Source organism: Phoenix dactylifera, unplaced genomic scaffold, assembly GCF_009389715.1.
Source record: "Phoenix dactylifera cultivar Barhee BC4 unplaced genomic scaffold, palm_55x_up_171113_PBpolish2nd_filt_p 000299F, whole genome shotgun sequence".
NCBI classification, from domain to species: domain Eukaryota; kingdom Viridiplantae; phylum Streptophyta; class Magnoliopsida; order Arecales; family Arecaceae; genus Phoenix; species Phoenix dactylifera.
In genome coordinates, this window is record NW_024067776.1 from 112,914 (window position 1) to 140,341 (window position 27,428).

General features: G+C 40.5%; 2 protein-coding genes across 2 annotated transcripts; both read right to left on the reverse strand.

Moving 5' to 3' along the window:
- Positions 1 to 10,927: 10,927 nt before the first annotated feature.
- Positions 10,928 to 13,114, reverse strand: LOC103711401 (myoneurin). The gene is made up of 2 exons (XM_008797532.4): positions 12,758 to 13,114; positions 10,928 to 11,750 (listed from the first exon to the last, which is right to left on the reverse strand). The coding sequence occupies exon 2, from the start codon at positions 11,703 to 11,705 to the stop codon at positions 11,292 to 11,294; it is 414 nt and encodes a 137-aa protein (XP_008795754.1). The 5' UTR covers positions 11,706 to 11,750; positions 12,758 to 13,114; the 3' UTR covers positions 10,928 to 11,291.
- A 9,252-nt stretch (positions 13,115 to 22,366) lies between these two features.
- On the reverse strand, positions 22,367 to 23,676 carry LOC103711402 (polygalacturonase inhibitor-like). Its single transcript, XM_008797533.4, has one exon. It carries the CDS (start codon positions 23,620 to 23,622, stop codon positions 22,612 to 22,614), a length of 1,011 nt encoding a protein of 336 aa, XP_008795755.1. The 5' UTR covers positions 23,623 to 23,676; the 3' UTR covers positions 22,367 to 22,611.
- Positions 23,677 to 27,428: the final 3,752 nt, after the last annotated feature.

Sequence of the window (27,428 nt, forward strand, 5' to 3'; positions counted from 1 at the left end):
TTTTGTCTAAAAACTACTATATCTTTATTTTATAAAAATATTATAAAAAAATAATATATTAGAATAAAATTAAAAAAATAAAAAGAGCTTGCCTGGATCGAGATATATGATATATATTGCCCTAAGAACGTGATTCGCTCCTTACGTGCAGGTCTGTGACGATTCCGTCCCCGAGGTACAATAATTCGGTTTAGCTCGATCCTTCTCTAACGAGCATGATTGCTGGAGGAGCTTGATCTGACCGAATCCTTCAGATGCCTAGATTAAAAAAAAAAAATCAAAAAAAAAGCTTAGAAAAAAGAAAAGAATAAAAGAGAGAAGAATTCTATCTCGTCTCAAAAACAAAGAAATAGTAATGCGGAATGAGTAATCTAAAATACTGGACCCAAAGCCTATTATAAACTGTCTGATGATCGATAAGATGCGATATTTCAGAAGCATCTCATTCCTACAAAAATCCAAACTAACGTTCTTTTCAGAAGAGTACGACTCTTCTGGAAAAAAGCGTATGAAAAAAAATGATAAGAATTTTAAAATTTTTAAACTATCTAAAATTTAAAAAATAAAAATAATTTATTTATTTATTTGAATTTTTTTAAAGTTAAAACTCTAGCAAAAATCACATTTGTTGTTTAACTCAATGTTTATAGAAATATCACCAATGAGAGAGACTCTTGCTATTGCTTTATATATAAATCTTTTTATGATGATTTCTACTTTATATATTCCTTGCTCAAATATGTAAAGATGCAGGTGTCCCATACTACGTACTCGGCGCGCGAAGGGGGCTTGGCTTCTCTTCTCTATGCAGCATCCCGTTTTGCTGAGACTGAAGTTTCTACCATCAGGTCTCTCTCGCCATTGCTTTCAACGCCCCGTCAGTCCAATCGGGAAACAGCACCCAAGGAGGACAACCAAGATGCCCTGTACCAGTAGTGCATCGGTGGGTTAAAAAATGGTCCCACTTGGGTTTAAAATGCTAGAAATCTCTCTCCTTGCATTATTTTGGAGCAGGCACGGCGCCGTGAGGCGTCAGTCCATGAACGGGCAAAAAGCGCCGCGGTCTCCATACAGAGCACCATGGGGCTGTGGGTCACGGGTCGTCAGTAGATTTCCCTTTGTTTACTTTTCTCGGCAGAAGCCCCCCTTCATCGCGCGCGGTCCCATTTCCTTTTCTCTTAAATTCCATTTTTAATAAAATAATTTTAGAATTTAAAATTTAAATACAAGCAAATTATATTTTTGCTCGGCGTTTTTTATGATATATTCTCGGCATTAGTCAGGCGGGAAATGGCTTCGAAGATGACATTTGTAATGGTTTAGCATAAATTAGATCTATTTGAAAATAAATATTACTAATTCAATGATTATTTTAAAAAGATATCTTACTTATACTGCTGCTCATTCAATGGAAAAATAAATAATTTTTTGCAAGCCAGATTTAAATAAAAGATACTTTATCGAGATACAAAGAAAAAATGTAAAAAAAAAAAATTATTATTAAATATGCCGAAGGATTAGGTTACAAATTGGCCGGACAGCACCTGACCCAATGAGATTCAAAATTTTTCCTCCAACTCTTTTGAGTTCATCAAATCAAGCCACATCTAAACTAGCACCTCTTTATTTATCCAAGCAACTCCATGCTCGCTCTTGTTTTAGCAACACAACCAGCTTATGCTCATGCTCATAATGTGATTGCCAAAATTGCATAAATTAAATAGATGTAATCATCGAGTACAAAAGGAAATGCTAACACTTTAAGATTACTCAAGAAAATGATGATAGGGATGGTGCCCCCCGGTCTCTCCGGTACGTTTAAGTCTCTAAGAAACGCCGAATCAGTGGGTCACAAACCCGCTAGAAGCCTAACGCTCCTGAGTACACCCCCATCTCGGCTGGGATCATTGGGACCGCCAATTCCACGGCACAAATCTCTGTGGGGCCCTTTTGACGGATTACAGTAGCTAATCACCAAGTCAGGCCGTCCAAATGATGACGAGCCGCTTCAATGTTCGCAGTTGGGTCTGAAACATTGGGTCCATCAGCCATCATCCCTGAACAATTAATGCACGGATCACGCAGCGCCGTGGTCCCGTGGACCATATCACATGGACGGATGGACCGAGAGCCGGACGTCGTGATCAGAAGAAAGTGCCTCTTTGATGGATCATCACGGCTGTCCGTTGGAAATGGAGCTCTCACGAGAAACATGCTCCGTGTAATGGGACCCCGGCGGGCGGAAGACCTGCATTTGGTCCCAAAACTTGATTGAAATGGTCCCTTCCCTCTAAGTACCACACAGTTTCCAAGGTAAAGACTGGCTGGAAATCTAGTAATTTCAGCTCACACCAATCCAATTCCAAGGAATTCAAGTCAGGGCAACAAGTGGATCAAATTGGTTCCCCATTAAAGGTGGCAATGGGATGGGTCGGATATATCAATCCGAATCTGATTTTTTTATTAAGTGGGTCAAAAATCTAAATTTGAATGTGATCATTTTATTAAATAGGTAACCTGATCATATCTACAATGGGTTGGATTATTACTATGGATGCAGTTTGACCCGATGGATTCTCTTTTTAAGGTCAGGTCTTATCATTGCCAAGCAATAATCCCTCTCATGTTCATGTGTATGTATCGCACCTCCAGTGCCATCTTCTTTCTTCGATTTAAGGTGTTAGATCAGGTACTTAAATTAATGTTTTAGGGTCCGAAGAGCTCGGTTGCGGATCAATTGGCTAAGCTAAAGGTAATTCTGCAAGGTTCATACCAACCCAATTGGAATAATGGTCTTGCTTTGCTACCAACGGACAACCTCAGGATGGAATTCATGCCTGGCTGACCCACTTGGGTCCATGGAGCTTTAATTTTTTTGGCTTTAATTGCAGCTTTTACGAGAATCCAGCACTTCCGACACCGAAATAGTCTTTAAATCCTTCTCGACCTCTCTCCCCTAAGAAATAGATGAGGGATATAAGTGGCGCTTAGGAGAGTACCCGACTGTTAAGAGCTTCCGCCCAGAAATAAGAGTATATTTTGCTCCAGTGTTACTCATCAATATTTTTCTTTAACGCAGAGTCAGATGGTGCAGTCGGCCAGACCCTGACCACCACCTGATTTGTAGCAAAGAGAACAGATAGAAGTGCCATTTGAAGGACTGGCAAGTGCTGTTTTCGAAGGTTTAACAAAGTCATGGTTGATGAGAGGAGGATCAGGTGTACGATGTTTCTTAGAGCATGCTTGATCGGGCAACAAGTGAATCGATCAGTACGGTTGATTGAATGGCATCTTAGAGCACACTCGCAAAATAGTATGGGTGTCCATATCGGAGCTACCTTGGCACCATCATGATTTGATTATGCCGAATGCTTACGGTATTTGTACTTAGGCTTTATAATATAACTATCTTAACAAAAATAATAATAATAATAAGATTTGGTTATGCGCAAAAAAATTTTCCATGAGATATATAATTAGATTTAACTAGTAATATGACGGGAAACTTACTTATCCTTGGTTTGAAATAGGTTATGCCTGATGAGTTAAAGTGCCATCATATTTAATTAAATTTCTCATTGCTTACGTAATTGGCAAATGGATGCTCGCATTTTCTTGGTGGACGCCTCCGGTTTCTCTTCCTTTTACCCTCCCTTGGTTGCTTGAAATAAAAAATAAAAAATAGATATAGGAAGTCTGAAGGATATCTTTACTAGAAATAGGAGAAATTAAAACATCAAATCTTTTCTCTCGATGGATGGGCTACAATTCTAACCTCTCAAGAACCAATCATATGGGAAAAACAAAAATATTTCTACATAACAAAACCATACCCAAATCATTCCCTGCAGCTTTGTAGCTCAACCAAACACATGGAAATTTCTCAGTTCTCTCTATTCTTTGCTGCTGTCGACTTTAATGCATGACAGTAGGAAAAAGAGGGAGAAAGTGAGAAGAGAGAGGAGAGAAGAGAAAAAAGAGAGAAAGGGGAGGAAGAGAGCTAGGCTTCATACCTAGCTCTTGCTCTTGGCTTTACACCAGGACAGAAAGAAAGAAACTCAATTTTCATTCATCATAGCATAATCCTAAACAATGTACAGACTCATATATATATATATATATATATATATATATATATATAGTCAAAAAATAACAAAAAAACTTTTAAAAAAAAATAATTTCATAAATATCCTAAAATGATAATATGCAAACAAGCCCAATCAATATAAAATAAAACTAAAATAAATCAATTCAGTCACAACGAAAGTGGCTAAACCGCCCTCCTGCGACGACCATGGCCTCGCATAACAGACGGTCCAGTACTGGTGTCCGCATGTTCTTTTCGGGGAGAAGCAACATCTGGATTGAGAGAGTGTGACAATTAATGATATGCTGAGCTTAGGAATATGCAGCATAATAATAGAGATGGGTCAAAGTATCCGTCGAGCAGCATTAATGATCCAACAGATGATCGCTTTGGGCATGGGAAAAAACCACATGACTTGGTCGGGCAACCGTTCACTTCGATGTAAACTGATGAACAACATATTTTCAAATCCAAGTGGCCATCAAATAATTAAACATAAATCCACGACTCCTAGTTGATGCATTCTGAAGGCTCGTTTAGCTCCAAATGTTAGTCACAGAGACCACGAGAAAACGTTTGGTTCACTATAAATGTGGCTAACAAATAATAGTCAACTGGAGTAAACTAGGATGGATCACCTAGTTCAACCCACCAATTGGTCCTTCTCAGATTTCACCTACTGCTAGGTGGATTAAATAGTGGCAAATTAGCAATCATGGCAAGAAAAGCAACAACTGTCCACTCTTTCATAGGCACAAATGCAAAGGAGAATACTTTGGATGCCTAATAATAATATCCACACTCAACCAACCACCCCCTAAGTTCCTACCTTACTGGATGAAACTGATTCCATTCGAGCTACACTAGGTTGATGTCAAATCTTCCAAGTGAATACTCCCATGGAGAGCGCAAAGATCTGCAATCTATGGGAAGAAGAATTACGGCTTCCGGGAGCAGTCTAATATTGGATGATCCTGAAAAAAAACACTAACTACAGGGCCGCAGATCTACAAGGTGACTAAGAAGACCTAATCTCCTAGTTACAGTTTATCATTTTTTTGCTAGAAGTTACAATTTATCATTTAATGAAATAAGTCGGCATACCTAATAAAATCCCTTCAGAAAAAGCTAAAGCAGCATTGGGATATAGTGGCAGATATCTATGGGTTGAACAGGGTCAACAACATCCAGCTGATACTTTGGCTCATCGACAGTGAATCTGTCAACAACTCAGACAGAAAGTACTGCCTATTAGATCATCAATAAATATTTTTTTCGTGCTTGATTTGATAGATTCTGGTTATATTTCAGTTTTCTACTCAGAGTAGCTACAGGACTACAAAATCAAAAGGTTGAGAATCATATATTTGACTGTTTGTTAACATCATATGGTGGTTCTATAAAACAGCTCCATGTTTCTTAAGCAAAGATGTAATGAACAATATTATTAGAATTGAGTTTTCACTCCTTAATGAATACAGGCAAGGAGCTTAAAATCGAGTAATAAATATGAAGATATTTAAAGAGAAGAACCATGGAAGCTCAGTCTTGCAGTAAAGATTGGTAGTGTTTGCAATGTGCCTGCTCCCTCTTCTCTTCCTTGGTTTCCTTCAACCCTATTGTTTTTTTTTTTCATTGTCTTGACTAAATAATGACCACGGAAAATGAGATAATAATTATGCATAGTGAGATTGCCAGTTTCACAACTTGGCTGAGTTCGGGGAAAATATGGTGTATAATATGTTCAACATGTATATGGTTTTTGCCTAACAACAAGAATCTCAGAGGCACTATATATCCTTCAGCATGACCTATATCACACAGGCCAGAAAATAGTGTTATAAAATAAACTAGTCGAAAAGTAATGTAGCAGACACCGATGTAGACTGGCTGATTTGCAGAAACCAGCAAATTTCGTACCCTCCAATTCTTGAAGCTGTGTTGCAATCAGCAACACCACAATTATTGGTTAGCTTTTGACATTCATGTTTGGCCGACACGTCATCTCCTATATTTTCACTAAAATTAAAATCTGGACACATCATTAACATTTTTAATGTATCCTTCAAGTAAACAATGCTACCTTAGCATTGACCAAAATATGTCTCATGATACTGTATCAGATACTTTCTCAAGTCTAGAAATGCCATAAGTGGAGACTCTCAACTTTTGATCAGATATATTTACATCAGGTATATCTAGAAATGACCAAAATATGTCTTTACATTAGATGAGTGATCTACTCTTAACCCTTCTGTAGCCTCTGTGCTCTATCATCTTTGGCATAAAGGCCAATCAAATCCATAATCTTTTCATTATTTTTCTCAAATTTTGTGTCATTACCACGTCCAATAACTCGATATGGTAATTCATAGACCTTACACTTCTGTGTACCACATTTATACCAATAAATATGTTTCAGGGTACTTTTTCTACCATACTTTCCTCCAGGATTGCATGTTTCTAATGCTTTGCACTATAGCACACAGTTTAAATTTTTATCAGCATCAATTCTATATCGAGAATTTTTTCTCAGAAAAAGGGAGAAACAGTGGAGGGCTGGCTTGATGTGCAGGCATGCTGCCTACCGTCGCCGGAAAGGATAGAAAGATAATTGGTTTTGTTTCCTTGAAGCTTCAGGAATTTTCACTAACTACGATAAACTAAGGATAACTAACTAAAAAGTTAAAATGAAAAGACAGAATTTCATTGATCTCGCTAAAAAATCGTTGTCCTGCTATTACAGCTTGATATTTACAAGTGGCTCTTGTTACCTGTTAGGATAGGTGTTATTTTTCAATTTTGATACTTGTCCTTATTAGTTTGCGTCACGTGGGCCATTATTGTTATGCATGGCAATAACATTTCTTCCACTACTCCTATATTCTGGGTAGTGGTAACTGTTGACTATCCACTGCCCTTGGATTTCTTTCTACTAAAGACCCCATCCTAGGCTAATAGTTCTCGTTCCCCTCAGTCTGCACAGCAGGTACTCGATCTGCACCTTGATGCTTCAACATGCACTTCTGATGTTTTGGTCTGCACCCTTGATGTTTCAACCTACAACCCTGGTTGTTTGGCCTCCTCTCTTGGTGGTTCAACCTGCACCCATGGTTTTTCGGTTTGCACCACTAATGCTTTAGCCTGATTCTTTGGTACTCGGTCTGAAATTGGCATCCTTCTAGCTGTTACCTGACATCTTCGGCCTACTAATCAAGTACAACTTCGGTCTGCTGACCAAGTACAACTTGGCCTGCCAGCTGAGTATAACTTCAGCCTACTAGCCGAGTACTTCGGCCTGCTGATCAAGTTCTTGATCTGCATGTTGGTACCTGATTGAAGGTTACAACCTTTCCAGAAACTTTTATTTCAGCCTGCACAAGATGTCCCTTTAAAAGACTTACTACTATTCAATCTTATACTGGATGACCTTCTGAGGCCTCTTGTTGATCGGTATATGGTCACAGTCATCAATATGAATGTGGTGTAAACAAGAATACGCATGCATTATCCCCTATTGAGGTTCCTGTAATGAAGTCATCAACGGGCATAAGATTTACCCAATCTATTTCTTTGATTTCACCATCTAAAGGAAGGATATATGGCTTACTCTTCTTGTGTGTAATGTGGTCTATACTTCTGGTTCTCCTCCTTCACCTAAGCTATTTCTGCATTTTCATTCTATCTTTTTGGTCCAACTCAATATATGATTATTAGATGAACGATTAGTATCTTTCTGGTTTCTATCATAACTTGGGTATATTTCTAAACCTTTCCTGTGATTTCTTTGCTATACTTTGTATCATATATTGGGTTTTTGGGCATTGCATCTAATCGCTTAAAACCACTACGTCAAGTAATCCTCCCTCTATTATTGAAATATCTTCCTTCCGTTCCCACTGTCCAACTACTGCAAGGCACTTTGTCGACTATCGAACAAATTATATCAAAGAGAAACAAAAAGGAAAACACAGGCAATGATTCATATGCAAGTTTGGTTAAAGCGTAAGTTCATCAGGAGCGATTTTCTGAATCTAGATATGTTTTTTCAATTATGTTTTAGTGATACTTAAATATTCAGCAATCATCTATCCCTCAACAACAAACTCAAGAGAGGTATACCAAAATATATGTTGGGCAAGGCAACATGAAAGCATCTTGACAAGTGCAGGTTGCAACATAGTGCTTTCACACAATAAAACAGGTCTATATCACAAATAAACTCCAAAAGAAGATTCATATTGAAATCTAAGTTATTGGCATCCCAATATAGCATGCATACTTAGATGCATTCCCCTGCAGCGTTTATGGTAGACCAAGACATTGTTAGGATTTCATGACGGTTTGCTTGGTCTAGATGAGAATGATAATAGATAATCCCCCAGACAGATTGTACAGTCAATACTTCTTGAAGCTTTCATGACCATAGAGATTGGTAGGTTAGAATGCAAATAGAGAAATGTGGAAAAAGGAAGGCATTAGTTTTAAACTTGCAAAATAATGAACACTCATACGCCCTGGATATAGCAATCCATATTATTCTTTCAAGAAGAAAGGCAGGTTATGTTTCAACTTAATCAGATAATAATCAGTTTCTTCCACTTCAAACAGAATGACCTTCTTCTACCTAAAATACAGTCACCATATTGGTTTCAGCAAGTTAAGTTTCTTTAAGTTACTTGGTTAAACAAACTACTACAAGGTACAAACCAAGTCATCCAGACCTGCAAAGAGAAATGAGCAATTTGGCAGAGAGAAAAAGCAAGAGAATTAGGATACAACTCATTTAATCAAGGGTTGAGATTTCGCATCCAGTGGCTTGCCAGACTGGCATTGCATGGTAAGTATTGTGCCATCAAGACTGGCACTTAAATCTAACAAAGTCACATTTCTTTTTGTTGCATAAAATGAGGTATGGACATGTACACATTTTACACATGTGACAAACAGGGAAAGGAAAAATGTGTGTTACAAATTAAATCAGAATGGAAATGTACTTAGGTACCAAGACAATATTCATGCTCCTAACTTAAGAATTGCCACTCCATGAGCTGTTAATAAAAGATCCAAGAATACTATCGTAATTACAAGACAATGACAACCAACTCAAAGAGGGTGTCCTTACACTCCAAAAATTATCAAGGGTTGCATGGTGAGTGCTTTTGACTAAAGATTTGTTGCATGCAGTATAAGAGTGCAAACTCTAGGCAAGTTGTAAATACTTTCTGAAACACTAGCTTACTAAGCTTACTAAGAAGTAGGTTCTCTTTGATAAACATTATTCTATATGATATTGGGCAATCAAAATTTACAGGCTACAATAATGAGATCGGATCAGCTATGTTATTTTGAACGAAAGGGCTAAAGTATCAGAGGTAGACTACTGCTAGACTTCATTAAGCACTTGCCCTCAAGTGCAGTACTTTCTCTTTTCTGATAAATAGAGCAAAACTATCGCAGAGACCTTTAACTCTAGAACTTAGGATTTAAATTTCATAATATTATCTAGCATTTCAATTGATTTGAAGAAAAATAGCAGTTTCTGTGTGAACAGATTCCCATGCTATATTAAAAACGGGATCAGAAAGAAGAGACCATTTTCATGTTTACAAGAGTTCCATCACTTCAAACCCAAACCGAGGAACATGCACAAGATGGCACCTACTACTTATAAATTCAGTAAGCAGTAAAATCAAGCTATTTCTTTATGGATTACCACACTGAATTTCAATGCATGAGAACACAAATAGCATTCCTTTCACCATAGTGAGGCATCTTGCAAAACACCAGCCTTCTCTCAAACAGGGAAGGATGATAATTAACACAGTGCAGCCAAAGGCAGTATTACATTATTACTAAACATTTCTAGACTATGTAATTGTTCTAGAGATCCTTGCAATGGTTCCTACATTTGAAATATAAATGTTTTAGTACCTACAAAGAGGTCCAAATGGCATACATTGATATGCAACATGTTGTAGTTTAGGCCCACATTAAAATATTTACATTATTGCCACTACAGCTGAAAGTAGTGACTAGGTTCTAACATACATGAATCTAGATATAACAGAAGTAGGGTATATGACATTATATCTCTGGCTCCATGATGATCTAGTTAACTTAAAATAAATAAAACTTATTTACCAGATATAAATAGAGAAAGATAAGCAAATAGGTGATCGCTCGCTTCTTAGAAATGCCAAAGAAAACTAAAACAAATATACCAAAAGCCATAGAGAAGCTTAGAGAAAAGATTGCAGAATGAAGCTAAATATTAGCATGCATTAAAATTTCAATGACTTGCAACATAGACAAACAAGGTGCAAGCATGGCAGATCCAAATGAAACAGCAAGGAACAGAGTAAAATACTATTCGACAGAAGAAGCAGTCTCAGTCACATCTATATGATACATGGTAACAATACCCTTTGGTACAAGAGTTGTGGGGGATACGAAGAATTCATTTTGATCATAAAACAATTCAAACAATGGGTATTAATATATGCTACAGATGTTTTCGAATTTTCCAAATGGCATCTTGAGGTTTGTTTTCAAATGGACAGCATGAAAAAGAATCACCTCAAAACCTCAGTAAGAAGGGCATCAGTGCCCTTGAATGTTCTTTAAAGTTACCACATTGTGCAAAAACTGATACAACAAAGAGGACCAGAAAAATACAGCAGCAGCCATCTCTAAAGTACTATAAAGCAAGCAAAATAGCTGCAATTAAAGATAAGCATCACGAGAACATCATATCTAGAAAACTGAAAAAAAGACTATATATCATTAGAGAACCGCAAAACACTGGTACGCAAGCTATTGCAGAAGAGAGGAGTCTCTTGGATGAACCACGTTGCTACAATTCATTGGATAAAAAGCAGGTAGCTAAGACAAAATAGTAACAGTAAAAGAAATAAAACAAGGCACAGATAAGAAAACTTTGTGCTTATAATTCTGCAGGACAGAGAAATTGCATTTGAGCTAAAGCAAGTACCTTATATCAGCTTTATGGTGCCAAAGAAAATTATAAAACAGCATATTTAGACCCTGCCCTCCCAGTTCAGTTCATTCATGGACAAAATGAGATAAAAAGCAAAGTAGAAAAGAACATGGAAAAGAAAAGGTAAACCACTAGGGACTCTGAGATGCATGATATATCTGGCGATGGGATGATGGAAAACCCAAAAACCTACTGTTGCAAATCTCACTTGAATTCAACTCCGGCTTCAGCAGCCCGCCGAGGCTTGCTCTTTCGCCGGCTTCCATTTGGCCGAAAACCATTAGGCCTAGTCGACTCCTCATTGTTGGATCTCACCCCAGCACTGTTTTCCTCCAGGACTGAATCATAGTTTTCTTTTACTTGTGAATACCTCCTCCTCTTCTTCCCATTCTCAACAGCTGTGCCTTTTGTATCTTTGGTCGAGGCAGAAGGTTTCACATCATCTCCTTCTTCTTCTTCAATCTTCTCAGTTTCCTCTTCATCGATGTCATCTTTTAAAGGCTTTTGTGGCCTTCCCCTCCTCTTATAGGCAGGAAGCACTTCTTCATCACCACTCCCTGGATCCTCGTGGCTTGTTACTATGGTTAATTTCTTCCCCTTTCCTCTGCCTCTACCCATTAATCCAAAATTCACAAATAGAGAAAACTCAAACAATCATAGAAGCTGCAATGGAAATAAAATGAAATCAAGCAAACTTAAAATGAAACCAAGCATCAATTAACTTAAACACTGCAAAATATTTATAACCAACAGCAAATCTACAAGGTAATTGAGCAAAAGGTCGATTCAGTCTCATGGACTTGTAAACTATTAAGGCATGAACTAAAACAAGATATCTAAACTAATAAAAGATGCAACAAGGAAACCCATAACAAACAAGAACAGTTATATTTAAAATGACAATATTATCAAATACTATTAGATTGTGTTAGGGCACATATTAGATTTCGGAAAGAAAAAAGAAGGTTCATGTAAGACTGATAGGTTATAGACAATCCTAAAAACAGACTGTAATTAAGCATCCAGATTTCCATTTCAAAAAATATAACATATGAAGTTTTCTGAAGATACTATATGGTAGGTAGATAATCCCAAAGAAGAAACAGTCATTGAAGAATAAGGATTTTTCGAATATTGAACCCACGAAACTACAGAGACCCCGAGAAGGAATGAAATTTTTAACTTCTTCATTAGCATCACCATGAGCAAAACTGAAGAACCCATAAAAATCACTCTTGAAAGATCATAGAAATCCCTCCTTTTAATCGAAGCAAAGGAAGCAAATCAGTGCCAACATAAATCCTAAACTAGAGAGAAGAAAGATAAGATCCAAGGACTAAACATTGAAACACAAAAACCTCATCTTTGATCAAAAAAATCAAATCATTGAAGAAACCCATTAGGAATAAGCAACAAAAACGCAAGCTAAGATCACTTTTTGGAAGTGCCCATGCTTAAGTCTTTTCCAAAGATAAAACAAACAAAAAAAAGCCAGCGTCAACTCTACCAAAAACATGACTAAAAGCGTGAAGAACCCTTAAAATCTCCCCAAAAAAAAAACCAAAGACAGGAAAAAAAGATTCAACTTTATCATATAAACGCCAAAAAGAAGGACAAAATGAAACGCCTGGATGGAAAAGTAAGTGGGAGAACCAAATGCTGTTACTGACCTCAGATGAAACTACTCTCTCTTCTTCGGCGGTCCCTGATATCCCATTCCTCAAAATCTACTCGATTTGAGAGAAAACAGAGTTAGAAAACATTTAAAAAATCAGATTTTGAAAACTCTGGCTGCAGAAAGAGGGGGATGTGATGGCTAAAAGACTGGTCTTTGGATGAACCAAGCAAAACCCAGATCAGAGAGGAAGGATAGAGGGGTATAGATTTCAATGAAGACGGAAGGATTCGAGGGAATAAAGCTCCAGCATCTGGCCTCCAATGGGCTATGGGAGCACGAGCAAACAAAGCAGAAGAAGCGAAAGAAGGAGAACAAAAAAGAGCAGTGGAGAGGAGATATTTCTGCAGTTTGCCAGCCTAAATAGATGAATATTAAATTAAATATTAAATATTAAATATTAATGAAGATAAAATGGATGGCTTGATTTTTACATCAAAATTCGTGTTCCTCCGTGTACCACAGATTGGTGGAAGAGACTTGATAAAATTGCTGGCGGGGTTCAACGAACAGCCCCTTGAGGGTACAATGGTCATTGTAGTTATTTTAATTTATTAAACTTTTTCCGCTAAAAGCCACTTTGGGTTTATATCCAGGATTTGGGACTAATTCCCGATATTGCGGCAGATTTACGGAAACTAAAGCCGGTTTTCTTAACAAAAATAGTATTTTCGAACATTTAAGATAATTTAAAAAATTCTCAATGACGAAATTGCCCTTTCAGGGTTGCTCAATGAACCAATTCAGTACGACCGTCCGCATAAAAATATCTGTATGGGCTTCCTGGAAACGTGTCCTTCCGCGCTCCAGCCCCATCGCCGGTGTTCTTTTTTCGCTCCGCGTAGAAATTTCTATGCGCCGTTGACCGGGGTCGGCCCATCTAACTTTAAATGTTTGGTCCGCTCCAGTCAGGAAAGTTGATCTGGTCCGTCAACAGAATAGGAAATTGATAGCATCCGTCGAATCAGAATGCCTAAAATTGTCAGATACATTTTTTGTGACTTCCGCGCTAGGTGAATCAAATCTCAGCCGTCCATTGTGTGGAGTTAGTGCTCTCGGTTTGGTGATCCACTTTTAGTGGATTCTGCGACGGAGCTGCACCGTAGTTTGACCTCGAGGAGTGAACCGTGGGGCATGAACTCTCACCAGCATGAGCTGGTAGAAATAAAACAAAACGAAAAGACTAGCACGAGTACTGGAAGGTCAGAGGTCCAGCGGTTAAAGATTCTCCCGGGATCATCTGAGCCGTTGCATTTTAAGTTCGTATATCACAGTATTGGGCTTGTAGAGTTGTAGTTCACATTAAGATTTGAATGCCTCCTCAAATCCAAATTCTTAAAGAAAATAAACCAACGATTAGGTCACACAAGTCTTGTGGATTCTGTATATCTTATATGTATAATATGTTTGTGATGATGTTTTAGGTCGCACACACGCTTCCTTAATATATTCAACAGATCTATAGTCTTGGACAGCTAGCTAGGATAATCTTCGAAAATTTATCATGATAGAGATAGATTATCGTAACTGTTGGTCTTCAATGAAGAATTTTCGTTTCTCGTAAATATGAGTAATCAGCTTCTGTTGACTGCATTCTTGTCCTTTGTACACATCAACAGATTGGATGGCATCTTATGCAGTCAACCATATCGAAACAATATTATGGAATTCTATAGCTGGTCTACCATCTCAATTTTTACATATTTTTCTTTTAGAATAGCTTACAAGCTATGGCAGTTATAACTTTTGCTGTTTCTATTTTTTTATTGTTTAACCAAACGCAACACAAGTAAGATTATATTAATTTAAAGACAAAAGGCTTACTTCCTGATATTTAAAACCAAATTATTCAACTTTTCTTAACTAATCGCAAACCATTCTCTCTTCATGAATGGTTCAACAAAAGAATTGCATACGACAAATTAATAATGCTAACTTTCGACGTTCATGGTGTTTCTGGTTCTTCACTATTATATATATTGTCTTGCTTTCTTTTTTAATATATCCGTTATAATTTATAACTACTTGTTGCTTTCAGAACTTTTGGCAATTCTTTTTAACACTTAGTATTTGATGCTGGCTGGATTGCGCCAAATGCCAGACCTGTGACCGTGGCTAGGATCTCACTTCACATGGCCGAGATCGGCGTTACTCTCGGAAACTACCACGTGGAGTAACAAGAGGTGCGGCATCTGGTTGGTGGTAGGTTTAGAGCTTGCTATAAGGTTCAATCTTTGAGAAGGTTGGTACTCCTCAAGTGCGATTTAGGTTATCGAGGAAATGCTTACAAGGCATCCTTGTTTTGCCAGCGGAAAGCATGGCTGTGGTACGAGCGGCAGAGAGATGGCACGATGCACGCATGCCGCGTGGATTTGGACTAACGCGCTTGTTGTTTTGTTCCCTCCGTGCCTCACTACTCTGGGCCACCCAAGCCTCCCTGTCTCACCAAGCAAAAGAAATCTGGTCTTCTCCCATGGATTGCAAACCTATGGATTGTAAGCCTCCCATGGATTTCTAAATGACTACTAGGTATAAATATAGATACGAATATTGCTTAGATGCAAAAATTTATATTTATATTTGTTTTAGATGGATTAAAATACAAATCGAGTATGGAAAGTATGGATATAAATAGATTATAAATTGAATAATTAAATTTTATGACCACATAATCAAAGATATTACTAAGTGGACGATAAAATAAGTTAATAGTAATATTAATATAGTCATTTATTTTTCTTAAAAGTTTATGAGTGCCATATAAAATTAAATAGTATTATAAATAGAATCAGATATTCGGATACAGATCGAATAGTTATCTATTCACATCCATATCTATTTTTCTTTAAGAGATATGGATATGAATATGGATATTAATCAGATACTCAAATTTCTATCCATATTTGGATATATTCGGATATGGAAATGGATCTGGATGATATCACTTTCATGGGCCCTCTCATCAATTTTTTCAAAATTTTGTATAAGGTTTAATAAAAGATATATATATATATTATAGAAGCTAGGGAAGGAGAGTCCAAAGGGACAAACTAGGAGCTAAGGACCACACTGCTTTCCTGCCTAGTTGCATGCATTATGTCCGCTATGTATTTACTGGGCCAGACTAATAAAATGATTTACTCTTTGGGCCACACCAGACTTGAGCAAATGCATGTCGAATGAGATTCACAGGCTATAGGTATCGTGCAATGAACCTATATCATCCTGTGACTGCGATTCTAGAACAAGAAGGGATGAAAAAGTAATTGAAAAATTGAATCAGTACATATTCCAATATTTTTTGGGCATGAAAATGATCTTAAGAATTTATTAGTTAGGAATCTTATGGGTTGGTGAGGATGATTTGCCCGGTGCATTTCAGGACCTTTTGGTTGCAGATTCTACTGGGTGTATTCATATCCGTGTTGTATGAAATGTCCGTTTTAGCAAAAAAAAAGAAAAGAAAAGAATTTATTAGTTATGATGCATATCGAATAAGACATGAATGAAATGATTCTCATTTGAATAAGTTTTTATCATGTAATCGAATGAATTTATCTTGTCGATTGTTGCAATTCTCATGTTTTCTATCTTCCAACGAGAAGAGAGTTGAACTAGGTGTTATTTAAAAAAATAATTAAGCGAGTATATAGGTGATGGAAATGTGATACCAAGCAGAAGATGTAGAACCAGTCACCTATCCAAGAATTCTGCATTTGCATTATGATAATTTGCCCTTTTTTTTTAAGAAACGAATCTCCAATGTTGGTGAAGACGAGATATATAAAGCGTGAAGATGCCAATGCACTCCCGATTGAGATTAATTATTTTGTTGAAGAAGTGGATATATATGAAGCACCTAATATATGTCAATGCTTCAATTCAAGCAAAAGGCCTAGGGACCAAAGCTGAAAACTTGAGTAATTTGCACTATAATGGTTGATATATTCGATCACTATTAGAAGCTAACCTCCATGGGTACCACCAACTTCTCTCTTGTATTCTTGTTTCTTTGAATAATCCTCCCTCCTTTGTTCTCATCACCATACAACCATGGTCGTATTGGTTCTCTAAGCCCGCACGCACACATATGCAAGAAAAAAAGTGTCGACTAGGTTGATGATGAAAGAAAAAAAAATGGTGGGGAAGGCACGTAAAAACGTTAGCTTGGTAGATGAAAATTTATATGATTGCTGAAAACAGAAAAAGCTTATGGTTGGAGGTCTAAGATGAAGGTTCAAGACCGGGCCAAATCTTTCTCGGATTTAGGCTTCTAGGCCCAGCCCAGCATAACAACATTGCTGCCTTGCAAGGACTGGTAATTAAATCAATTGATTATGAATTGATATGTGCGTTTTAGCTTGAAGTTTCATAAACACATATTGATTGCTTATTGCTTACTATTTGCATAAATTTTGGAGAGCGAGGATTGTTGTGGAGTGGAATGGAAATAGATTTTTGTTCTGACATTGCATTAATAGTAATCCCTGCAATTATGCCCTCACCAATACACCCCGCTTATTCCAAACCCCGCTTATTCCAAACTGAAACATCCGAACAAAAATCGTCGAACAACAATCAATAAACCGTGCGGAAGATGCTACATAAACGCAACATACTATTATATTACTTTTTTTGTTTGGTAAACTACTATTATATTATTTTTTTAACACTACTTTATCTTAAAATAGAAAATTCAGAAATTAAAAACACGAAAATCATTATACAAAAATTTATGATAATTATCTAAAATATTTAAATAGATGTAGTTATTTACTTAAGGAGGAACAAATCTATACAATACAAATACAAACTGCTCTGTCTCATCTCCTTCATCTCTATCTAATGGCTTCTGATAACACTTATAAAAATCGTCTTAATATTGACTTTCGACGACTCATCTTAGTTTAATTTGTAATTATTTTAGTTTTGATGCTTTTAAGCGTCGTAATATACCAATGCTAGTATGTAGCAACTAAATTATGGATTTTTTTTATAGCATCAGAAGATTATGGTCGAAAAAATCTATTTTTGTTTTAGTTTTGAGCACGGAGGAGCAGATGTTCTTGAGCTTGGATAAGACAGGGAGAATTAATGGGGCCAACCAAGTTGGGGAGGTTGTACGATCGAGGTTATAGAGGTAGCGGATGTCGGCGATGGCGAGAAATAGAGGGGCTTTTCAGGCCAAACATGTATTTTATGAAGCTAATGGGGTTGCGGATTGGACGATTGCTTACATAGCCAGTCACTTCGGTAGTATCTTGTGGGTTGGTGATGGAGAGTTGTCCTTAGCATTCTGAGGCATTCTGATTTTTGATTTTGTTAGGTGCATCAATACTCATCAGGTATGATCCATATATTTTAGCAAAAAAAAACAAAACAAAAAAAAAAGACGGCGGTCCGGTCAATCTGTGTGTGTGCCGGTGGGCGCATCCTATCCCAAAGTGAGATGGGTAAAGGATTGCGGCAGCAAGTGCATTTGAGACAAAAAAAAAAAGAAGGTGGTGCAAGGTTGGCCACGCGAACGGAACGGTCCAAAACGACATGCATGGATACGCGCTGGAGCCTGCAATAGAGTCGGAGAACGCGCATAATTTTTGCAGCGGTCGACCTGGTGGTAGGTTGCTACTGGGTCTCAGGGAGGTACGATTTGCGCTTGACAATTTAATTGTATAGAATCAGGAGGATGTTCCATGTGGTGAACCATGGTGTTGGGTCCGGTCTGGGAACGCAGTTAGGTAGGCACACGAGGTTGGACGGGGGCTGAGTTATTTGATTGGTTTGACTGACCGACTGTATCTTGATGGCAAGAATTCTAGTTCGCAGCTAGTTAGAGGACCACGCAGCATGCAATAATGGCAAACGTGTTTTCTTTCCATATCTCGGGAAACTCACGGTTGCCCAGCCCGACTGGATCGTTCTCCTCAAAACGTCTCTCCATATTTTAACCTGCAAGAGGCCACGCTAGTTTAGAAGGGTGGAAAAAGTTAGAAGGACTAGTCATGCTTTAGATTATACTGGAAAAAATTATACCCAACATCATGCATGTGCACCGCAGCCAACCACCTTATATCGTTCTTGTAGACCAATTAGCAAACTGAGCGTAAGAAACGAGATGGGATAATAGGTACAGTATAATACCATATGGTGCATATGGTGTAGGACATAATTTCTTTTATATCGGCTAAGACATTTATAAGATAGCATTGCTATCAATAGATCAAAACATAATTAACTTATATATATATATATATATATATATATATATATATGTATGTATGTATATATATGTATATATTCAAGAAAAGAGATTTTAAATAACTCTGGGAATGTCCAAACCACTCTCTCTCTCTCTCTCTCTCTCTCTCTCTCTCTCTCTCAAAGTTTTAAAATTTTTCAAGGGCACTCTATGCAAAACAACGATAAAATAATTTTGTACTTCAACTAGTTATTTACTAATACCATCAGCCAGGAATATGATAGAGACAATATTATCTAGAAAATAGGTTGAATTGAGAAATATGTGCAAATAGGAATATTGATGGACAAATAATAAATCAAATTTGTAGAGATATATGTGCAAAAATTCATGTAAACTTTTAGTCGTGGTCATATACTTAAATTTCTTAGTCAAGGAAAATTCTTGACTGATGTTGTATTTTTGTGAAAGCTTTTTCTGCTCTTTGGTTTAATGATAAACATTATGGATTCATTATTTGTAGCTTAAATTATTGAGACCAAGTGACCAGTTAAATTGATATCATAGCTTAGATTACTGGAGATCATAAGTTCGAATTTCCTTATATTTTTTTTTTATTTATAAACCCAGCTATTATTTTGCACGAGGTGCAGTTTCCACATGTATTATCCTATGTGAAGGAGAGTATTAATGATAATACATATTTTTTATTCATTCCCCCTTGGCTTAAGCTTTGACTGTCAAATGATTAGTTAATGACTTCGTCATTCTGTTTTGTTCCACTAAAACATGCTACGGATATCGGAAAGATGGTGCAAGTTCTGATATCGATCCTTTAGTTTTTTTTTTGCCTTTTTTTTTTGTACTGCCTAACAATGATAGCAATATATTTTAGTAACTGATGGAAGGCAAAATGGATCGTCCTGCTGTAGCATGGAACCACCCAATTTCTATCAAGCAGACCTCAGAGCCAAGCAGGCCAGACATCAGTCCCGCTGAGAGCTAGGCCGACCTTGAATGCCCCGAAGGCCGAGCCAACCTCGACTAGAGGCCAGGCCGACCTAAGCCCCCACCGAAGGCCGAGCCGACCTCGCCAAGCATATGCCGCAGCCTCCAAGCTTGCTCGACCTCGCCCGCAGCTACACCTGTGCGCGCGCCTACGTACGTCCCCACATGTAGCCGAACATCTCAGCCTCGCCAGCCTCTTTCTACGAATCATTGCTTGCTTGACATGCCAACCAAGGACCATGCTTTGCTGCTCCAGCTGTGCTTGCTGCCAAGAGACATACTCTGCCAGACCTGCCAAGAGCCATACCCCGAATCTTCATCGAAGATCCTGCGGATCCTCAGAACAAATCTAGAAAGATATCTCCTGAATCCTCCGCATGCGGATTGATCTCCGTGATTCATGACGCCTTCAACTAATAGCCAGCTATTCACAGCTCAGCCCGAGACTTCAGATAACGACCCAGACCCTCACCTTATAAAAAGAAGGTAGGGAAAGGCCTTCAGTAAGCTATTACAAGCATTCTTAAGCCATAAGAGACCATCAAAGGTACTGAGAAACCTCTCAAAAGGCCCGGCTAACTTAGTCATCGGAAGGCCTTCGCCGGAATCTCCGGCCAAGATTTTGTGCGGGTATCCCGAACTGCAGAAGGTAGCTCCCTTTCTCCGTCCCAGCCGGCGTCTTCTTGGCTTCCTCCAGCGTGGTCACCCTCAGGCCAAATTTCAACCACAACAGCAATATTTGTTTTTATTGTATAATTAAGTTGCACAGGCAAATATGCAAGTCTTATACACGAATGACCTGCACACATACGCCTAAAAAGGTTTTTGCATAACAATATCTTCATGGCCAAACACAAAGCACATTTTGTACGTATGTTACATTTGGATTTCATGTCTTTTTCAGTTGTTAGGTTGCTGTTTGCCGACATGCTATTTTCAATATGATGTGGTGCCAATTTATCATGCGTTGTGGTTGTTCGCTCGTATTTCAATATCTGATGCGCTCGTCATGCAGGAGATAGCCAAAGGTATGTATTAACTTGATTCAGATTGGCACCACATATACATATGCATGCAGATGCACTCCCAGTACTGTTGGTTCCTTTTCCGCAGGAGACGCCCTTAAGAAGCTCAGGTGTTTAGTGTAATATATCAGGAAAAAGAGGGAGTTGGAATTCATATTTTGCAATGATCATGAGTTCTTTGTTGATTATTTCTAAGCTGACAATGGGATACAATGGGTAGGACTAGTCGGGCCCAGGCAAGGGCTGGAAACTTAAAACCACGTTTGGAATAAGTTTAAAAGGAGTTTTAACCCGCATTATCCCGGATAAAATTCCAAATGCTATTTTTAGACGATGGTTTGGTTGAGACGCTCTATCCCGGCCACGTGAGCTTCTGGGAGAGTTAGATCTCCTTCTTCACTCTCGTGTTAGCTGGTCGGGGAGTTGGTGCTGTTTGCTCATCTTTATTTAATTGGAACTGAAAGAGATAAAAAAGAGAGACAACAGCCTTAGTCCCATCCTCCCTGCCCTTTGCCTTCTTCTATTTTTAATTATATTACATCTGATTATATTATTTTTAAAAACTAATTTATTATTTATTTATTTATTTATTTATTTTGCTGAAACGGAAGTATTATAACGAATACAACCAAAAAAGTCAAAAATCAGTACATCACGGAGAACACTAAGTACGTCCGCCTCTTGCACCCATAGGTGGTTTCCTGAATGGTTGGCGACAAAGGAAGCTTGCATCTCCATTCGCCTTCTTGAACACATGCTTCGCCTGGATAAGTATCCCATCACCCAACATGGCTCAGATGTTTCTCAACAGTGGGTGGAGATCATCGACCCCACCTAATTTCTGTAGAATTCATTCAATGTCCGTCGCCGAATCACCCTCCAAGAGAATATCTTTGGTCTGCAACGCACGCCGCACAAAACTCAGTCCATACCAGGCTGCTCTTAGCTCCGCCCCTGGTATGGAGGTGTCAAAGAGCTGGTAACTCCTAGCAACAATCACTCTGGAGTCCGGGCCCCTAACAACAAAGTCCGCACCACCTCTCTCTCCATTCTGCAGGACGCAACCATCGAAGTTAACTTTGAAAAAACTCGATGATGGAGGCTTTCTGATGAAAAACACCATACAGGATGCTTGATGAGTAGAAGTAGAGCTCCAGATATCTCGAGCTATCAAAGTTCTATCCAAATAGATCATTTGGGAGACCTCCATCCCTGGTAGCCGCGCTCTCTCCGCTACCATTCGGGTGGCTCTCTCTCCAAAGGTCCATTTGTTCGTCGCAAGCCAAACAAGGTGCTATATATTGCCAATACCACGGCAAACAGGAATCGAAAAGCGACCAACCACCGTAGTAGTCAATATCGCACTTGATGGTAACTTAATCATTAAATTCTTTATTCAAAAGGAGACCTCGGAAATCTTATCATTTAAAAAGTTATTTCAGCTTCATGAGTTATTCTCTCGAACCACCTTCCTTATTTTTTTTTTTCTTGGTCAAATCGGCATTTAACTCCACCTTCCTTATTCATTCACGAACATTACTGCTACAACAAATAATCTGACAGGAAACAAACGTTCTTATATTCCAGGAGTCCATGCCATCGACCATATTTCCTTCATCACTTGCAAGGTGGGAGTGGCGTTCCGCAGAGGCACTTGTTGTGGAGGTAGCAGTACTCGTCGAAACGCCCCATATTTCCTCCAACGGGGATTTCGCCGCACAACCTATTATAACTCACGTTGAAGAACTGGAGGTTCGCCAACTTCGTTATCTGGTTCGGAATGCTCCCGTAGATCCTGTTATGGTTCAAGTCCACCGAGTCCAAGCCCTCGGGGAACTCCACGTTCGTCAGATCGAACGCGAACTGGTTCCTCGACAAATCGATCTGCTGTGCCGGCTTGGACCGGCCGAAGAGGACGGAGGCGTCACCGGTGAACTGGTTCCGCGACAAGTCTATTTGATCGAAGCCCAGCTTCCCGAAAGCCGGCGGGATCTCACCGGTTAGATTGTTGTGAGAGAGACGGAGATATGGTCCCTGCTGCGAGGATCTCTGGAAGAGCGCGGGCGGGAGGGGCCCGGTGAGGTGGTTGCGGCTGATGTCGATGGAGGATAGATTGGCGAGGTCGCCAAGGGAAGCCGGGATGGAGCCGGAGAGCCGGTTGAAGGAGAGGTCGAGTTGAGTGAGGGAGGTGATCTCGGAGAGGAAGGCGGGAACGGGGCCGGAGACGTTGGTCCAGCTGATGTCAAGGTACTTGAGGTTTTTAAGCTTGGTGAGGGCCGGGGGGATGGAGCCGACGAGGTTGGGGAGATGGTGGAAGACGAGGTTCTCGAGATAAGGGAGATCTCCGACGGCGTCGGGGATGGTGCCGGGGAAGTCGTCCTGGAAGAGGGAGAGGCCGGTGACGCGGCCGGTCTTGGGGTCGCAGTCGACGTCGTACCAGTCGCAGCAGCCGGTGTCGTTCGTCCAGGAGGCGAAATGGTAGGCGTTATTGAATGCGGCCTTGATGGCGAGCAGGGCCTTCTTGTCGTCTTTGTTGCAGCGGGCGGAGGAGACAAGGTAAGGGGCCGACGCCAGCAGAAGGAAGAGGAAGAGAGTGAGGAAAGAAGAGAGAGTAGATCTACAAGCCATTCTTTTAGTAATTTGCCAAGAACTTCTCTTTCTTGTGGGATGGAGTTTGTAGGCGAGTGGCTCCGTTTTATAAGGGGCGGGATGGCAGGCACGAGGGAGGTACAACTGGTGCTATCGTAGTCTAGAGGTGATCACGGGCCTTCTGGCCCGCCCAGCCCGCCCGGCCCGGCCCGAAATTTTTCGGGCTTGGGCATTGAAAAAGGGCCCGTTGGTCGGGCCTGGGCAGGAAAAGCGGCCCGACCAAAAAAATCGGGCCGGGCCTGGACACTTAAAAAAAAAGCCCGATTCGGCCCAACCCAACTATAAAATACTGATAATATTTAAAAAAAAAAGAAACCCTAAAACTAAAACTAAATCCTAAACCCTCCCCTCCCCTCGCTGAGAGCCGCCGCGACCAAACCCCCACCCAACCCCCCCCCCCTTCCGTCGCTGAGAGCCGCCGCCGCCCCCGCCCCCCTTCCTTCGCTGAGAGCCGGCGCCCCCCCTTCCTTCGCTGAGAGCCGGCGCCCCCCCTTCCTTCGCCGAGAGCCGCCGCCCCCCCTTCCCTTCGCCGAGAGCCGCCGCCCCCTTCCTTCGCCGAGAGCCGCCGCCCCCCTTCCTTCGCCGAGAGCCGCCGCCCCCCTTCCCTTCGCTGAGAGCCGCCGCTCCCCTTCCTTCGCTGAGAGCCGGCGCCCCCCCTTCCTTCGCCGAGAGCCGCCGCCCCCCCTTCCCTTCGCTGAGAGCCGGCGCCCCCCCTTCCCTTCGCCGAGAGCCGGCGCCCCCCCTTCCGTCGCCGAGAGCCGCCGCCCCCCCTTCCCTCGCCGAGAGCCGCCCCCCCTTCCTTCGCCGAGAGCCCGACTCGGAGAGGGAGAGGTTGGGGGGGGGGGAGCGGGAGAGCTCGGAAGTTCCGAGTCGGAACTCGGAGAGGGAGAGGTGGGGGGGGGAGCGGGAGAGAGGGAGGGAGGTCGGGCCTGTCGGGTCGGGCCTATCAGGTCGGGCCTGTCGGGTCGGGCCTATCGGGTCGGGTCGGGCCTGTCGGGTCGGGCCTATCAGGTCGGGCCTGTCGGGTCGGGCCTGGGACCAGATTTATAAGGTCGGGTCGGGCCTGGGACCAGATTTAAGCCCGACAGTCGGGCCGGGCCGGGTCTGGGCATAGCCATCGGGCCTAATTTCTGCTGTAGAGCCCGGCCCGAGCCCGGCCCGGCCCGGGTTTTGATCACCTCTATATCGTACCCTCTCGGTCACGTGTGGCGCTTGGCCGCCGCTGGCCTCGTTGTATCTTATCCGCAATGGCGAGTCAAAACTGACGCTTGATGGACCGGTTTTGGCGTCCAGAGTGAGAGTTAGAAGACCAGACAGGCTTTCGAACAAATTGGTAAATGAAACGTAGTATATAACCCAAAAAATGTATGTGTCCGTGGCAATGATTCTCCCCCGTGTGGCCGGGTCAAGTGGTATGGCTGTCTGCTGTAAGAGTTTGGATAGCTGGATGAAGAGTTTATCGTGCGTTCCAGCTAATTTAGGACTATCGATTTTTCTTTATTTTGGTCGCCGACGGCGTGCGGGTTTGCGGCGAATTCCTTCGAGAAGGGAACAGTAAATATAGCTTGGTTGCGTACCGGCAATTGCGGCGACACCGAACTTTGTCGGATGCCTATAGCAGTAGGAGGAGGAAGCACCCGAAGAGTATGACCAAAGAAAAGAGTGGCACCCACTCTATCTAGCGGCCGTGGTGCCCGAGGATGCACCTCTCGGCCTCACCGTCTTCCACAAATAACTTGCTATTCGTGGAAGGGAAGAAGAGTAAAAAAAAGTAAAAAATATTTCATCTCATATTAAAAAAATAGTTAAATATTAAAATGTTATTGGATCAGTTATTATAAAATCAGTCAACAGAGACAGAAAGTTACTGGATCGCATGGCAAAAAAGAATCGATTTGGTGTACCGCTGAGGTGGAAAAAGGATATAATTAACTTCGGGACAAAATGGCCCAGTTAAGCTGTGCCAGCACGGAGCGAGACTAGTACAGTTTGTCGACATCCACTTGAATGACGCACAAGATCATGTACTATGTATTCATGTGCGGATGCATCATCAAGGCCAATCATGGCCTTCACGATGCAAGGGCCCGTGACTGTAGTCAGCCGCGGGGAGGCAAAGCTACCTTAACCCGGATGACACAACACCTAGGGCTAGGGCTCGTTTGGTTCGCAAAGAAGAAGGAGAACCTCTTATTTAGTTCGAGTTTTTAAAGAAAACAGAAGAAAAAATTGTATTTCAATAAAAATATAATTTTTATATTTTATAAAAATATATAAAAAAATTACATTTTCGTAAGCCGAAAATCATTTTATTTTTATTTTATCCAAAAAAAATCTTTCAACATTAAAGAGTCATTAAAAACTTAATTTTTATTAAGAGTATTGTTGCTGGAAATTGGACCCGGAGGCGACCACTAGCTGAGAAGGAAGAACTCCGGGAGGTAGTGCGTCGGCGCGCTGTGTCCTCCGTGTTAGCAATATATCTCCTAACTAAATAAATAAATCTATAAATTCAATTAATAAAAAATCTTAAAGGAAATAATATACATGCATATCATTCGGCATCCAAATAATTCTATTTTAATACAAAATAAATCTATTCTAGCACAAAGTAAATCTATGCATTTAATAAGTTTATATCATAGAATTTCAAATCCTACCAATCTACTAATATTAAATTAAAAATAAAGGTAGAAGAAAGTAGCCTGATTGAAAGCAGGTCGAAGCGCGTAGACGCTGTCCCAAAGAAGTATTTGCCCCCACGTACGGGTCACCCGGCAATCCTTCTCGGAGATACGACGACCCTACAACCTCTTCTTCGGCACGTCTCGGAAGAAGTCAAAGCGAACCCGATCGGACTTGCAGATCCAGCAAAGAACGGAATGAAAAGAACTAAATAAACTGAATAAAAAATGTAAAAATAAAATTTGGAAGTGGCTAAGAGGGAGAAGAATTTTTCCAGAATTTTTCCACTATTTTTCTGAAATTTTTCGTGTGTCAAAAGAGATGAAATAGGGGGTATATATAGGGGTTTTACGCAGGGGCAAAATGGTCTTTTCGGCGGACGCGTCCGCGCTCTTCTCGCGACCGTGGGCAACGTGCGCCAACGGGCGCACGCGTCCCATTTAATGCCAACGAAAACGCCAACGGGCGTTTTCGTTTTCAAACGAGCACGCGGCCGCAGCCGCGGCCGTTTCCAAAGCGTAACGCCCGCTGGGCGTTACCTTCTTCTTTTTTTTTTTTCTCTCAAACGCGCACGCGGCCAAATTTCGGGCCGCGTGCGCATTTAAATTTTTCCCAACAATCCCCCACAAAAATTTAAATAATTTTAAAATCAAAATAAAATGCTGGATATCTTATATTATGTAATAGGTGTAGGTACCTTTCGGTTTGAACCTTCACTTAGTGACAATTGATTACATCTGTGGAGCCAAGGTGGTCTTAACCTTGAACCTCGGTCCATGGCTCAGATTAAATCAACAGCACACATAATATAGCCCGATCTGGGTTCTAAGCGGGTTGCGCTATTATGGCCATGCGCAGGTATCTATCATGTGCTTTTTAGGGAATCGCCCATTTCCCATAATCGCGGCCTCACGATTGCACATATAGGTGAGTCCTAATAAGGAAGCTAGCAAGGAAGCTCCTGCCTCTTGGGTCTCGGACTCATTAAGAGTTATACAAACGAACTCATCCTACCGCTTGCTTTTATGAGCACTAGCGCCATAGGGATGAGGAAAACATGAAATAGTGCTCCTCTTAGTCACACTCCGGTTTGTTTCTAC